At 40.6% G+C, this 15,000-nt stretch overlaps 1 protein-coding gene and 1 pseudogene across 1 annotated transcript in view; one reads left to right on the forward strand and one right to left on the reverse strand.

Moving 5' to 3' along the window:
* Positions 1-15,000, reverse strand: part of LOC138032734 (uncharacterized transmembrane protein DDB_G0289901-like) — a 549,011-nt pseudogene that overhangs the window by 482,300 nt on the left and 51,711 nt on the right.
* LOC138032727 (replication factor C subunit 1-like) overlaps positions 1-15,000 on the forward strand; it is a 41,564-nt gene that overhangs the window by 24,269 nt on the left and 2,295 nt on the right. Inside the window, exons 12-21 of the mRNA XM_068880432.1 lie at positions 1,315-1,461; positions 2,911-3,129; positions 4,969-5,054; positions 6,458-6,595; positions 8,226-8,321; positions 9,029-9,127; positions 9,937-10,088; positions 12,009-12,126; positions 13,036-13,181; positions 14,270-14,351. Coding sequence (XP_068736533.1) covers positions 1,315-1,461; positions 2,911-3,129; positions 4,969-5,054; positions 6,458-6,595; positions 8,226-8,321; positions 9,029-9,127; positions 9,937-10,088; positions 12,009-12,126; positions 13,036-13,181; positions 14,270-14,351 — 1,283 coding nt within the window. The remainder of the gene's footprint in view (positions 1-1,314; positions 1,462-2,910; positions 3,130-4,968; positions 5,055-6,457; positions 6,596-8,225; positions 8,322-9,028; positions 9,128-9,936; positions 10,089-12,008; positions 12,127-13,035; positions 13,182-14,269; positions 14,352-15,000) is intronic.

Consider the following 15,000-nt stretch of genomic DNA (forward strand, 5'->3'; position numbering starts at 1 on the left):
TGCCTGTACGTACGCTCCCTCTGGTGGCCGGCTTTATTTTTCTCCCAAGAAATTGTCAGGATACTAATTTTATCATTTGACTCTAAGGAGCCTTCGCCCAGGTTGTTTAGACGTCGGCCACTAGAGAAGTCAGACGGCAAATGGTAGGCTTTTTGTTGTCGTCTTTTTCTAACGTCTCTCTCTTTTGGGGAAGCTACGCGATATCTGTACACAACAGCCACGAAATGACATACAATCAAAGAAGTTTATTTGATTTTTGCCGAAACGCAAAATTCATTTCAGCCTGACGTTTGCCGTTTGAGTTATGTCGAGAAATGCCGCTAATGAGATGCACGCAGATTTCAATAAGCGTCACGAAGGGTCCCCCTGCTCTTCTCCTCAACTTCAGCATCACTCGCGTCTCGGAATACAGACAGTAACCCTTTTCACGGTTAGTTTTTCTCATTTGCATTACAATGTAATCTAGCATGTATGTGAGGCAATTTCGGGCTATTTTGTAGTTTTAACCCGAAATTGCCTCGCATCCACGTTAGATTACATTGTAATGCAAGTAAGAAAAACTAACCGTGAAAAAGGCTATTAGTATCATCCAACTAGTGGACTCATGCAAATCCTGCATTTTGATTGGCTACGCTACTAGAGTACTATTAGTAATAGTCCTCGAGTAGCGAAAAGCGTGACGCTTTCTTTCGTTTTATTCCCAAATAAATATTTCTTCAACTTGCATTTGCTAACTTTATTATTGGCATTTCTGTACGACTAGTTGGGTGATACTAATTAACAATTAGACCCGTAGCCCACAAGGGCTACGGGTCAATAGCCCATGAGGCGAAGCTACTTGCGGGCTACGGGTCTAATTGTTAATTAACGTCACTTAATGTGTCCCCCAAATGCTGTATTCCAAGTAAAGATAAACAACTGCATTTTCCCTAAGCTAAAAATAATGCTAACCTTTACCCTTAACTTTTTGTTGGAAATACTGGAAATAGGTATTCCAAATCTAGATTAAGTCCTCGCACATAAATCTTATTGCGCAAAGTTCTGCTGATAAACGTTTCAGTGTTCTGAATCATAGTAGCAGAGGAGCCTTAAAGGGACTTTGGTCCTCGTTTTCGAGATTTGGTGTGCATCTCATTGGGTGCATTTATTAACATAAGTGGCCGTTTGCTGTAAACTCCATCAACAGTCCATCTCAAGACTACTTAGCCAGGCAACCTTACTTTGTTAGGTTTTGATATAACTTATGGGTTCAAACCATTTGGTATTTGAGAGAGATGTCTGATTTGTCAGCGTTTCTTAACCGTTGCACAATAGGAGAGCAAAGCTTGATGTGGGTCGACAAATATCGTCCTCGCTCAATCAAGCAGATCATCGGCCAGCAGGGTGACAAGAGTAACATGCGAAAACTGATGAACTGGCTTAGAGACTGGGACCAGAATAGGAAGAAACCACCATCAAAATGTGAGTCTTAATTGAGTCCCATCTTTTCGTTTGTTTCTAAAGGCTTTGAAGGTCAAGGTAATGCTTACACAGTGAAAATGATGATGATGATGATGACGATAATTATAACAGACACCTTATGCAACAATGACTGCGGGAAAACCAAAAGCTTAATAACACATACATGTACAGAGCTGCAGAACCAAACTTTTCTCTTCATAAAGTTTATTGTTATTTCGGCAATCGTATGCTCGAGGTTTTTGTGGTTGCGCAAGGTCCCTCATCACCATAGATTGTGATGACAATGACAGCAATGATGACCTTGACCTCAACCATGGCAATAGTGCTGATGACTACAATGATTTAACGATAGTGAGCTTAAGCACGCGCATTTTTGAGACGCGGACGGCAACCGGAAGACAACATTTCGCGTGCCAGGACAGTGGTGCCTCCCAGATTTTTATATTAATCATCTCTAATGGAGAAAAGATACTTAACAGTGTAATTTTGGCTGTGTGAAGACAAGTTATAAGAGAAAACAGCGCATGCGAATGCTTAAGCTCCCAAATTACTCCATGAGCACGCGCGTTGAATATGAGATAGTAAATAGCCAACGAGGCGCGTAGCGCTGAGTTGGCTATAACCAGTCTCATATCCAACAAGCGCGAATGGAAGTAAGAAATACCAGCGAAAAAAGCGAGAAAATCCGAGCGAAATCGGAAAAACTTGATGGAGATGCGATGTTGTGTAATTTAACAAATTGATGTCAGTTTTTCATGCGTCTGCCCTGTTATTGATCATGAATTGCGTCATAACATTGTCAAAGTAGCTGTGGATCCACGAGGCGATAGCCGAGTGGATCTGCAAAATTAAGTCAAAACACGAGAAGAAAGCGAGACAAAACTGGGAGAAACTTCAAGCTGACGCGAGCAATATTGCGTCATTATCGCATAAATTATAAATTTATGTGTCTGTCCGCTTATTGACAATAAAAAATAGCCAATGGGCGCGCGGGAATTTTTGCAGTCATTGTAAAAAGGCAATTTTACAGTTGTTTGCTCAGTGACCTAGCCTATGAATGGCTACGAGGCTGCCGGTGACCTTGTATTGATACAGACCTCACTGCTTTTATCATGTAAATCGTGTTGTTGTAATTCTAATTAGTCTACATTAACATTAGAAAAGCACAGAGGTTTGTATCAAAGCAGGGTCACCGGCAGCCTCGCTTCCATTCTTAGGCCAGATAACTTAGCTACAACTGTAAAATGGTCTATTGCATAAGGTGGCCATATTTAGTTCTACATAATGTATTTTAATGATGTTAATCACTTGTGCAGCTGCATCAACATGCACCCTTCCACTGTCACGACTTGCTTGAAAAATACCTGTTATTTCCAGTTCACTGTAAATCGACATGCAGAGTAACAGTTGTCTGATTTGATTTCTTTCTTTCTCAATTCTTTTGTTCAGCATCTTTCTTCAAAAAAGACCAAGATGGCTCATCCCTTAAAGCAGCTCTCCTTTCAGGGTCCCCAGGGGTTGGTAAAACAACTACAGCAACACTGGTGTGTGAAGAGCTTGGCTTTAGCTACGTTGAGATGAATGCCAGTGATACAAGAAACAAAAAGACCCTGGAAGAACACATATCTCAATCCCTCAGCAATAAAACCATGGATGGTTTTCTCTCTGGTAAAATAACGCACAAAAAAAAATAATAGGTATTTATGGATTTTAGAGTAGACATTCAATGAATCACAAGACCGCAGCGTCAAAACGAGCGAAAAGTTTATACTTCTTTGTCATTACGAGAACGAGGATGGCGAAGTGATGAGAGCACAGGAAACCCAGGCTCACTGTGTGCGTCACGTAGGTATTAAAATATATAGAGAACATATGAGGCGAAGTTTAGGTCTGAAAATTTGCTAGAAAATAGAAATAAAAATCGATAAAACTTAACATGTGATGAGCTGTTGTTGGCTTTAATACGTACACGAAGTTTCGGGAAAAATGGTCCCCGTTCACCTTCCTTCATAGTATAGTGACAAGGTAGGAGACGGAAGCCAGCTTAGAGAGTCCGATCGACCCAAAAACAAGCATGATTTTTTTCGCGAAAATCGAATCCAGTCGCTAAATAAACACACCAGGCTCGTGGAACATGAATTTCTCTAAACCATGAATCCACTGAAGCATCTCCGGGTAGCAACGCGAAGCCACCAGACTCCGTAGAACTTGTAGGTTGACCTGCTAAAATGGCGGCTCGAAAGCGTTGTCCTCGAGGAGTGTCCAATTCAAATTGGCACTGGACTCGGGACGCCTGGTGACGAGGGGAATATATGTCCCCTGGAGGGAGGGGAGTCCCAGATTGCTCAGTGGGTTTTGTTTTTAGCAATTTGGGACTCCCCTCCCTCCAGAACTTATTATACTCGTCACCAGGCGTCCCGAGTTCAGTGCCATTTTGAATTGGACACTTCGCGAGTACAACGCTTTCGGGCCGACATTTTAGCAGGTCAACGTACAAGTTCTACGGAGCCTGGTGGCTTTGCGTTGCTACCTGGAGATGCTTCAGTGGATTCATGGTTTAGAGAAATTCCTGTTCCACGAACCTGGCGTGTTTATTTAGCGACTGGATTCGATTTTCACGAGAAAAATCGTGCTTGTTTTGGGTCGATTGGAGTTCTTAAGTTGGCTTCTGTCTCCTACCTTGTCACTATACTATGAAGGAAGGTGAACGGGGACCATTTTTCCCGAAACTTCGTGTACGTATTAAAGACGACAACAGCTTACCACATGGTAAGTAAGTAAGTTTTATCGATTTTTATTTCCATTTTCTAGCAAATTTTCAGACCTAAACTTCGCCTCATGTTCTCTATATTTTAATACCTACATGACGCACACAGTGAGCCTGGGTTAACTGTGATGAGAGCACTGGCCTCTCACCAATGTGTCACGTGTTCGATTCATAGACTTGGCGTCATATGTGGGGTGAGTTTGTTGGTTCTTTACTCTGCACCGAGAGGTTTTTCTCCGTGTACTCAGATTTTCTCATCTCCCGGCTCAAAATCCAACCGTTGATTTTATTTGTAATCTTTTATTAGTTTACACTGAAAAGAGTCGCAAGTTACACGCTTCAAGGTGATGTGCTTCTGGTTATATTTTAAAGTCCTCTTCTTTTGCTAATGGGGTTTACAGCGACACAACTACATGTAGTCATTTAGAGCGAGTTTCAGTCGAGTGTCGTAAAAACCAAAACCAAAGAAATTACTATGGCCAATCAAAAAGGACGGAGACAATCCGGTAAATCAATCAAAAGTCGAAGTAATTACACGTAGCCGACACGAAGAGCGGGAAAATGTGCACGCCGGAGCCACGGTTGGTTTTGGTTTCACTTCTGATTGGTTGAAAAAGTTGCGCGAGAACTTTGAACAAATCACTGAGTGAAGAAACCAAAAACCAAAGCGATTCGCTCCTTGCTTTCGACACTCAATTAAAAACTGCCCTAGTGAACGTGTGCACTCTTTGTTATAAAAGGTCAGAAGACGGATCCCGAGAAACATGTCCTGATTATGGATGAAGTTGATGGGATGGCAGGCAACGAGGACAGAGGTGGGATGCAGGTAAGCAAACAGTCAGGTACTTGTTACCCTTAAAGAGGCAAACGACAGGCGTTATGATTCAGCTTTATTTGATAAAAAAGATTTTAAAAAAAGGTAAAGCCACATTATTTAACGTCGGTAGTTCCTTCAGCTACGGGGCTGGTATCAATGGAAGCCGACGGTGCGCTCTTTACCACCCTCCCTTTGTCAGTGCTCCGTTTTACGGGTATTTAAAGCCTATAGCTACACGGATCAGAGGAAAGTCGTAACAGTCGTTGGAAGTTCCCGAGGATCGAATTGGGGACCTCTTGGTCGGAAAGCCGCGCACTAATCAACTAACCTACGCCTGCTCCTTCTTTAGGTGCGTGGGCATATCCTATGAAATCTTGCGGACACTAGTTAAGATTCTCATTTCACGTAGATTTCTCTGGACGTGAATTTCACTGGACAATTTTCAAAATGAGCTGCAGACATTTCTAAAACTTTTAGCCAGATACCGTATAGGGAAATCGTTGATTACATTTTTTGTCTTATTGGCAGAAGGCTATCGTTTTCTAATCAGTCCTCAGCGTAGAATAAATTGCTGACTCTGAAAAGTGCATTGCAACAATTTGATCTCTGAGCGATGATGCTTTAAAAATTCGACTTTTTTTACAACGAATGTATGGAATCATTCGCGCTTTTGCCACCCAAGAATTTATCAGTTTTCGATGGGTAACAACTGGCTCGTTATGTCAAAGCTAAAAGGCTTAAAATTGGAAGAGGCTGGGAATATAGAATTTATGTGAGAGTGTGTCGTGCCAATTGTGGCCAGGCTTGTACGTTCATGTCTGCCTCCTCTTCAAAGCGAGTCTAAGAGTGAAATTTTTCGTATGAAAATTAGTTTTCATTCATATGTAAAGTACAACTAGTTACCATGACAAAAACTTCGCCCCTCACTTTGAAGAGAAGGCAGACATGAACTCGGAAATGGACTATTGCCGTGTCATACTGCTAAGGCTTTGTTGGAATAATTGCAACAATACTTTTGCGGGCTACCGGTCAATAGCACATCACGAGGCGAAGCCGAATGGGTTATTGACGCGTGGCCCTTGAGGGCGAAGGGTCTAATTGTTTAAGTATCACCCAACTAGTCGGACAGAAAAGGCAATAATAAAGTTATTAAAAGCAAGTTGAAGAAATATTTATTTGGGGATAAAACGAAAGAGAGCGTCACGCTTTTCGCTACTCGAGGACTATTACAAATAGTCCCAGTAATTTAGCCAATTAAAATGCAGGATTTGCATTAGTCCACATTTGGGTGAAAATTAGATATTATTATAACTTGGTTGCTAGGATTTTTTTTTTCACAAAGTTCCCTCTCTTTCAGAGGTAAATTTATCCTTTTAAATCATTTATTTATTTTTTTTTTATTGTATCAACAGGAACTCATATCACTGATAAAGAACTCCAAGATTCCGATAATCTGTATGTGCAATGATAGGAACAGTCAAAAGATTCGCAGCTTGGCAAACTATTGCTTTGACTTGAGATTTCAGAGACCTCGCGTGGACCAGATAAAGGTTGGTTCCTTCAACCGTGGATTAAGACTTATCCATCGTTATAAACTGCCAGCAGTCGCTTCTGTGTCATTCAGTCTGCGTGCTTTTCGAGCCATGGAGTAGCACTCGTGACTTGTATTGTTATTGGCTTGATACCTAAGCCAAAAACAAAAAACAATAACGTGGACTTAAAAGCAATAGGACCTGCTTACAATATCAAACAGTAGCAGATTACGAGAGCTGCTGCATTACTGCGCTTTTCTAATCGATTGTGTTTTGTCACGGAATCGAGAATAACGGCCGAGAGGTGCTAAGGGAATTTGGGAGAGCCATCCCTAAGCCTTCCTTGGCTGTTTCTCTCGATTGCGTGACACAACACCATTGATTCAACAAGAAGTGTGACAGGTGCGTTCTCTTCCATTCCGCATCGGCGTCTTCTAGTAGGGTACCCTGTATTTGTCACGCATGGAAGCAGCCATCGTGATCGATGACCTAGATGCCGCAGTTTCCTAGACTCCATTCAACGGCGGTTGTCTGTTATGGATTTCTAAGGGTGCTTAAGCAACGAAGATATCGGCGACGACGACGATAGCGCCACAGAGGCTCGGGTTCAATGAACAGAAACAAAAGCTCTACACGCCCCGCCTATGCGTTTTGCCTTCTTTACATGTCTTTGCTGTTCGGATCGTGGCAACGAAGTGAAATGAGCATATTTTGAGGTTATGTGGAGAATGTCTGCACCAAGCGATAAATTTTCAACATTCTCATTTGTTTCCCACGCCTTCTATACTAGTTTCGCTCTTGGAAAGTTGGCACACGCTTTCCATGCGAAACGATGATGATATGATCCCAAAAATATTAAATTAACGCGACGTTGTCTTAGCCGTCGTCTTCGTCCTTGCTTGAACTCTTCGATGGCTTTTCAGTACCTTTGAGTTCATCATTGGGAGCGAATGGATGATGCCCCACTTTGAATGATCTCGTACTAAGCCATGGATATTTTTAGATTCATGTCTTCTTTGTTTTGTTTTGTTTTTCCTTGTTCGTGTTACACGCGTGTGACGTTTGAGAGATTTAGCGTCGCGTGTACGTGAAACGGCAGGCTGCTCCTTATAGCGACTTGTCTCTCCAAATTGAGAGGTTGCTTGGTATCAAGATTGAAGGTTAATTAAGTATATTTATTTTATTTATAGATGAAAAGACTACACTATCCTGCAAATAGCAAATGCTAATCTAGGCGGAAAGTGTCTACATATCTAATTTTTGCAAAAAAAGAAGGAAGAAAGAAATGTGAAAGTGACAATTAAAAATATAATCGAGTTAACAAGATTACGTCCATTTATACGTAATCATTATTAACTCTACGCAATATCAAACAGTAGCAGATTACGAGAGCTGCTGCATTACTGCGCTTTTCTAATCGATTGTGTTTTGTCACGGTAGCTATATTCTCTACGCAATTGTAGAAATTGCGATCACAACTGCGAAGATCATAGCTTGACTTGGGAAATATTGGCCCGAGGTCGTTGCCGTTCGGACCGAGTGCAGCAAGGTCTGCACAGACTACCCAGGGCCAATATTCCTCAATACGGTCCCGAGCAAGCTCCAGGTCCAGAACTCCTGAATGAAATCAACATGTTCTTCATTTAAGGGAGCCATGATGAGCATCGCCTTCAAGGAAGGACTGAAGATACCACCTCAAGCCATGGAACAGATCATTCTTGGAGCAAACCAAGATGTTAGGCAGGTCGGCCAACACTTCATATCCAAAGATTTTGTTCAACTTGTCTTCATCGTTTACCGTGCATATTGTCTTTAATTTGCAATAGTTGCCTTAAGGAACGGTTTCAGTAAAAGTTTTTCCAGAGACCTCAACAGAAAGAAGCACTCGTAAAACAATTTACATGTGCAGGGCTGAAAAAAAGGACAAATTTTGAAGTTATTTTGTGGATGTAGGCACTTGACGATACGTGTGCAGCTCAAAGAAAAGCGAATCGCAGTTATGTGTACCACACGCGCGTATGACACGTTTCCGTATGTTGACAGACATATGCGCGCGTGTAAATATCAGGATAATATCCGTCTCGTATCAAAGATTATGCCTTTTTATTCGCATTGTTATTCCTTTGCTTTATGTGGCATTGCGATACACAAGAAGAGAAATGGTAATGTTAAAGCGACAACCCTCAAGCACGAAATTCGCATAATATGAAAACATCAACGAAAGCTTTCGAACGCAAATTACTAAGATGAACAGTAACGTGTTATTTACTGGCGTCTTTTCTTTTTTCTTAACGTAAGAACAAATTAAAAATAGCTCGTGAATACATATTACTTGCTAGAACAATACAGGGGGCGTTTAAAACAACAAACTCTCACTCTCTTCTCTTCTAATTATGAACAGATAAACAATTAAGAAAAGATCATTTTGTTTTGTGATAATTTTTTTTTTAGGTTCTTCACAACATGTGCATGTGGACAGCCAAGGAAAAGAGTCTGAATTATGATCAGGCTAAGGCAGACGCTGCTAAAGCGCAAAAAGACATCAAAATGGTAAGGAGTTGGTGCGAGAATAAGAGCATAGTGGGTGTTTTCAATTTGCCGGATTGCTGGATAGCAAAAACCAAACTAAGTACTTTGGTCAATCACAAGTGAGTTCAGACTTTCAAATGTGCCAATCGTAACGTAAAGAGCACTTCAAATATCTTTCTCTCTTATACAGGTCCTTCGTATTCACATCCTCTACGGGTTTACGAAGTCACAAAATGTCCAGCTTGCAATAGATATAGCAGGGATTCGTTCACTTTTTATCTTCACTTTAGAACCGTTTCTATAAATCCAGTTATATGATAGTTCGCCTCTCTTGTTCAAGGTGAACAAGATGGAATAATCGCGAAATACTTACGATAGCGTTAAGTTGTATTATGAAGTGACCTTGAAGTTAACGTTGCCGTCGTCTTTACTAAAACTCCCTGTCCGTCGTGACAGTATGCCTGCACAGTGTGCAGACTGGCTGTACTTCCAAAGTACACGGCAAGAACTGACCCAAGAAGGTTTATTCTGCCACAGAAAAGGAACACAAATTGGTACCTTTTTCAATTTTTCCAATTTTGAAGCATTTTCACTCGTTAAAAATATAGGTTTTCATACAGTGTTTGTCATCGCCTAAAAAAGAAGGCATAATCTTGACACACTTGCATACTTTGTTTTGTTTTGTTTTGTTTTGTTTTGTTTTTTTCTGAACAACTCTCTTCAAATTTTAGAGAGTATTGTGTTTAGGATGAAGTTCTATTCTGCACTCGGTGTTTTTTTTAACCATCCATAAGAGCATTTTTATTAACTGCGTCCTAATCCTCTTCCAGGGACCTTTTGATGCCGTGAGAAAACTATTGTCTGGAGCTGAGAGCTCGAAAATGAACTGCAACGACAAATCGGACTTGTTTTTCTGTGACTACTCCATGATGCCTCTCTTTGTGCAAGAAAACTATCTGATGGTTGAACCTGGAGAAGGACGGTGTGTGTTTTGTAAGGATGTATATCCGGGCACTCTCCTTTCAACAAAATTTTTAGAAATTCCATTGAAGCTCGTTTTGACGGTAATAATTCAAGGACCTTGTATTGTTACTATTATTATTATTATTATTATTATTATTAGTAGTAGTAGTAGTAGTATTAGTATTATTATTAGTATTATTAGTATTAGTATTATTATCAGTATTAGTATTATTATTATTATTATTATTATTATTATTATTATTATTATTATTATTATTGTTATTATTATTGTTATTGTTTCAATCGAGCGTCGTAAAACCAAAACCAAAGTAATTACTTCGGCCAATCAGAAACGACGGAGACAATCCAGTAAACCAATCAAAACTCGAAGTAATTAAACAGTTCCTAATCATGAAAATCCTTAGTAATTAAATACTAAACCTAATTGCTATTCATAAAATCCTCAATCTAAATACTAAAACTTCTATTCATCACTATGGAAACACTTGAATGTAATAAAACGCCTAATTCCCTTATTTCAAAAACTTAAAGCGCCTCGCAATATTGAGTGAGCTTGTGATGACTGACTTCTGTATCTGCAGAGCTATTGTGTAGCTTTTATCTCCCACTGGCTCTTTAAGTGCCTTCCTGACATCTCTTGAGTAACCTCCGAGTACATCCACAATAATATTGTACTGTGTCATACGATGTTCAGGATATCTCTGCTAGAGCTCCCAACTTAATGGCCCGTACTTTGTTATCTTCTCGGCAGCTTTCTCCTCCCTGTTTTCCGCCCACAGGCAGCTCATCTCTATCATACTTTCTTGTTCTCCTTGTCCACGATGGTAGCGTCGATCCTTTTCGCCTTTACGTGCGTGTTATTAGCGTACAGAGGAATGTCCCAATATGCTATTGCCCTCTCATTCTCATACATAGGCTTTGGCTGGGTCTTCGAAAACCACGGAACCTCTGATGGAACTAGGTCCAACGCCCAGATCACGTTATGCCTTGCCAAAGACAAAGTCTGGGCTAATGCCCCACATCCAGCTAGGATATGTGGGACACTCTCTGTTGCCTTTCCACACATTCGACACCTTTCGTCTCCGCTGACACTCGTCCCAACCTTCCTCTGATAGAAAACCTTTGTTGAAAGTAACTGTTGGTAAAGTTCTTGTATACCAACAACTACATGCGTGAGTGCCGCCTTCCAGCAACTAAGCCAAGCATCATCATTCTTCTTCTTTTTCTTCTTCTTCTTCTTCTTCTTCTTCTTCTTCTTCTTCTTCTTCTTCTTCTTCTTCTTCTTCTTCTTCTCTTCTTCTTCTTCTTCTTCTTCTTCTCTTCTTCTTCTTCTTCTTCTTCTTCTTATCATTATTATTATTATTATTATTATTATTATTATTATTATTATTAAATTATTATTATTGTTATTATTATTTATTGAAATACTGGAAGTCGTGTGTGTTGCCATGGTTTTGGTATTTTCTTTGTTATTAAGATTTCAAAGGGTTTGTGAAAGCGATGTGGCGTCTTATGTTATGACAGTAGTTATGCTGTCTCCCAGAACGTCACTAAAGCATAATTTTGGCTAATTGTTGTCTTCGCGCTTGTTTCGTTTAGTTTGAGATGTGTGGGCCCGTTGCTTAAGAATGAAACTGTTTTGGCGGAGTTAAAGTTTGGATATTCCCAGAAAGAAAACTTATCATCTTATTCCTTGTTTCATTTTTTTCCCTTTGGCGTTTCACCATTTTTCGTCGCACTTTCTCGAGGAACGAACGACCTTAATCAATAGCCAATTAGCAATGGGTATTTGTATTTTTTCTTTACACGTGATCATCTACTATGATCGCATGCAAGCTGTTCGCTGATTGGTCCATGCTACTGCTGATCACAGATTAGTTAGGTGACATCCCAAAAGTAAATTTTTTATTTTGTTTAGTGGCAATATAAAGAAGACCCTGACACTTGTTAACCAGACTGCAGATTCTATTAGTGATGGCGATCTGGTTGGAAGGCTGATAAGAGAAAAGGGAAACTGGTCTCTGCTGCCTATGCAGGTTTGTCTGTTCGCGATTATCCCATCAACAGCATCGACCACATTTAGTTTTTTTGTACTCGTCCAGATGGCCCTATTACAAGGTAATTTTTTATTTCCAATTAATTTAAAGAGGAGTACTGGCTGCCTATAATAGCCATAGGTGCTAGTTTAGAACTAGCCATTTTTTGTTAACCGTGTTTCAGGCAAAGTATCCTTTAACTGAATTGGTACGAACAGTTTGAAGTAAAGATCGAGAATGCATGATTCAATTGTATCGTCAAAGGACGTTTAATAAACGTTTGGGCACCTCGCGTGAGAACCTGTTATTTATTACTCCAATAGTATTCTTGTTTTGTGGCGTTGTCGTAGCAGTCCGCGTCTCTTGAACACTTTAATTAACAATTAGATTATGAGCTCGAGATTTCTATGAGGTGATAGTTGATGAGGCCGAAGGGCGAATCAACTATCACCTCATAGAAATCGAGTGCGAATAATCTAATTGTTTTAGTGGAGTTCTTACTTAAATTACTATTATTAAACTTTGCGCCTGAAAAAGATCGTTCGGATTGAATTGCCATTTAAAATCTAAGTTGAGCGCGCGAGCGCATCAGCTTTTTCAATAATTTCAACTTTTTTGAAAGTCAAGAAACCGTAAATGTCCTTCGTATAGACTTCTCAGAAATTTAATTACCCATTTGCCTCCAGATTTTCCTCCAAAACTTTGGAAAAACGAAAAAAAACGTTGTTATTTCCAAGACGACCTCCAGCCACTGCACACTAATGGCTGATAGTGTTCAATGGCTCAGCCAATCAGAGTACAGCATTTGCATTTATATACTAGTAGAATTCTACTAATATCCTTTAGGCGTCCTCTGCTCAGTCACTATGAGTAATTTCATTAGTTAGACAATTTTTTTCCCTCTATTAGGCTGTATTTTCGTGCGTGATTCCTTCTGGCCTTATATGTGGAGGAATGGGGCAGAAAATCGAATTTCCTCAGTGGCTTGGTAAAAATTCTAAACGCGGCAGGTTAGACCGCATTCTTCAAGAACTACAGAGTCACATGCGCTTAAGGTAAGTCAAATTAGAGCACCCGGGCGTGTGCAAGTGTTAAACGAAGAATGAATTTCAAATGTTGAATTTCTTCAATGACATGAACTGAATTCCTCTTAAAGGGAACCTCCACTCTTTCCTTAGAATAAGTTTTAAACTAGAGGAAATAATGTTTTCAAACAAATTTCTTCGAAATTTTTTTGCCAACAAAAGTGTTTACTAGGGAAAACGAATTTACAATCGCTTATTAGTTTCGCTTTCAAATTTCCTGGGCTCAGTTTCTTTAAATGATTGTGACGTGTTAGGGTTGGTTATGACTTGTTTCCATATCTCAGAATTCCCTTGGACGATGGGGCCTGGGCCGTGACAATTAAACGATGCAATATCCCATCTTGATATGACAAGCTAACCGCTGTAAAAAAAAAAAAGAAAACAGGCAGAAATAGGGCTTTATTACTTCAACAAGAAATACCGTTTCTGAGCTAAGCCGCGCGGATCTACAGTATTAAGTTTTAAGTACCACTTTGAACACGGTTACGTTTCACTTGTTTTGCTGGGTACCACTTTGTGAATACTCTTAAAAATGTTTGACTGAAGTTCTCAAGAGCTTACCTCGTTAGTGGACATCGGAAACTGTAAGGAGAAGCCATCCATCCGGGTTCGACTCTGCCTCGCCTATTCTAAATCTTCTCTGTACTTTTATGATGTTTGTTTCTTTGCGTTAGAAGTAGATTCTGCATTTGAAGTTGCATTATGAATTCAATTGACAGTAACAGGTCTGACCATTGGTGCTGGGTGTAGATGACAGGCTTGTTAGACTTACCATTTTGTGCAGTGCGTTTAGGGCTATTTTTCAAGCAGAGATTGAGTCACCCTTGACAAGTTTTCCCATATCTGAAAGGCGTTTCAACAAAATATGTTTTATAAATGATGAAACTCGAGACAACCGCTAAAACATTGAGGACACTTTAGTGGGCGGTTATCGTGTCCAGCCATGATTTTAAATTAATCAGGCAATCTTGAATTTTGGTTGAACAATGTCCAAGAATCTACAGTATTTTCCGCCACTGGTGGGATTTCTTTCACTGCCGTGGGTTCTTCCTCCACAGCACATCGTCAAGTAAGCTGTCCATGAACCTGGATTATATACCGCACCTAAGGAAAGTTCTAACCACACCACTGATGACACAAGTATGTTTTGATGTCAACTGTTTGATCGACCATTCTGGTCCCCTGATCCGCCCAGCCCTCTTATTCGACGTAAGCTCTATACATCAGGGGCCGGTTGCTCGAAGCCTGGTTAGCGCTAACCGTTGGTATCAAAGATATCAAAACCTATAGGTTTCCGTTGTATTTAACGCTGGTTAGCGCTAACCATGCTTCGAGCAACCCGCGCCTGGCCTTCGTGCCCATCCTCCAGTGGCTGCCGGAAAGGGTTAGGCTGCTCTTGGGCGAGAATGGTCAGCTTTGTGCATCCCCTTTATGCGCAAATCTAAATGTCAGGGTCCGGTTGCTTTAAGCCTGGTTAGCGCTAACCGTTGGTTAAAATGATTCTTGTTCAGCGAAGGGGTTACGACCATGGACTCGCTGTTACTGCGAGTGCAGGAAGGGTTCACTGGCCGGCCTGAAAAGTAGCGTCGAACACAACGCCTCTCAAGAATTTGAACAATTTACAAGCAAAAGTGGGCGGGGCAGTGACTCAGTAATTCGGACCCATTCAACAAATCGGTGGTTTTCGTAGTACCTGGATTACTGACCGCCTGAGAATTCCCATTGCTGTGCTTCTACAATCAGGTTATTCAAGGCGGTTACTCGCCGGTTTCTCGTCGGTTACCCCCCC

Source organism: Montipora capricornis, chromosome 14 (assembly GCF_036669925.1).
Source record: "Montipora capricornis isolate CH-2021 chromosome 14, ASM3666992v2, whole genome shotgun sequence".
NCBI classification, from domain to species: domain Eukaryota; kingdom Metazoa; phylum Cnidaria; class Anthozoa; order Scleractinia; family Acroporidae; genus Montipora; species Montipora capricornis.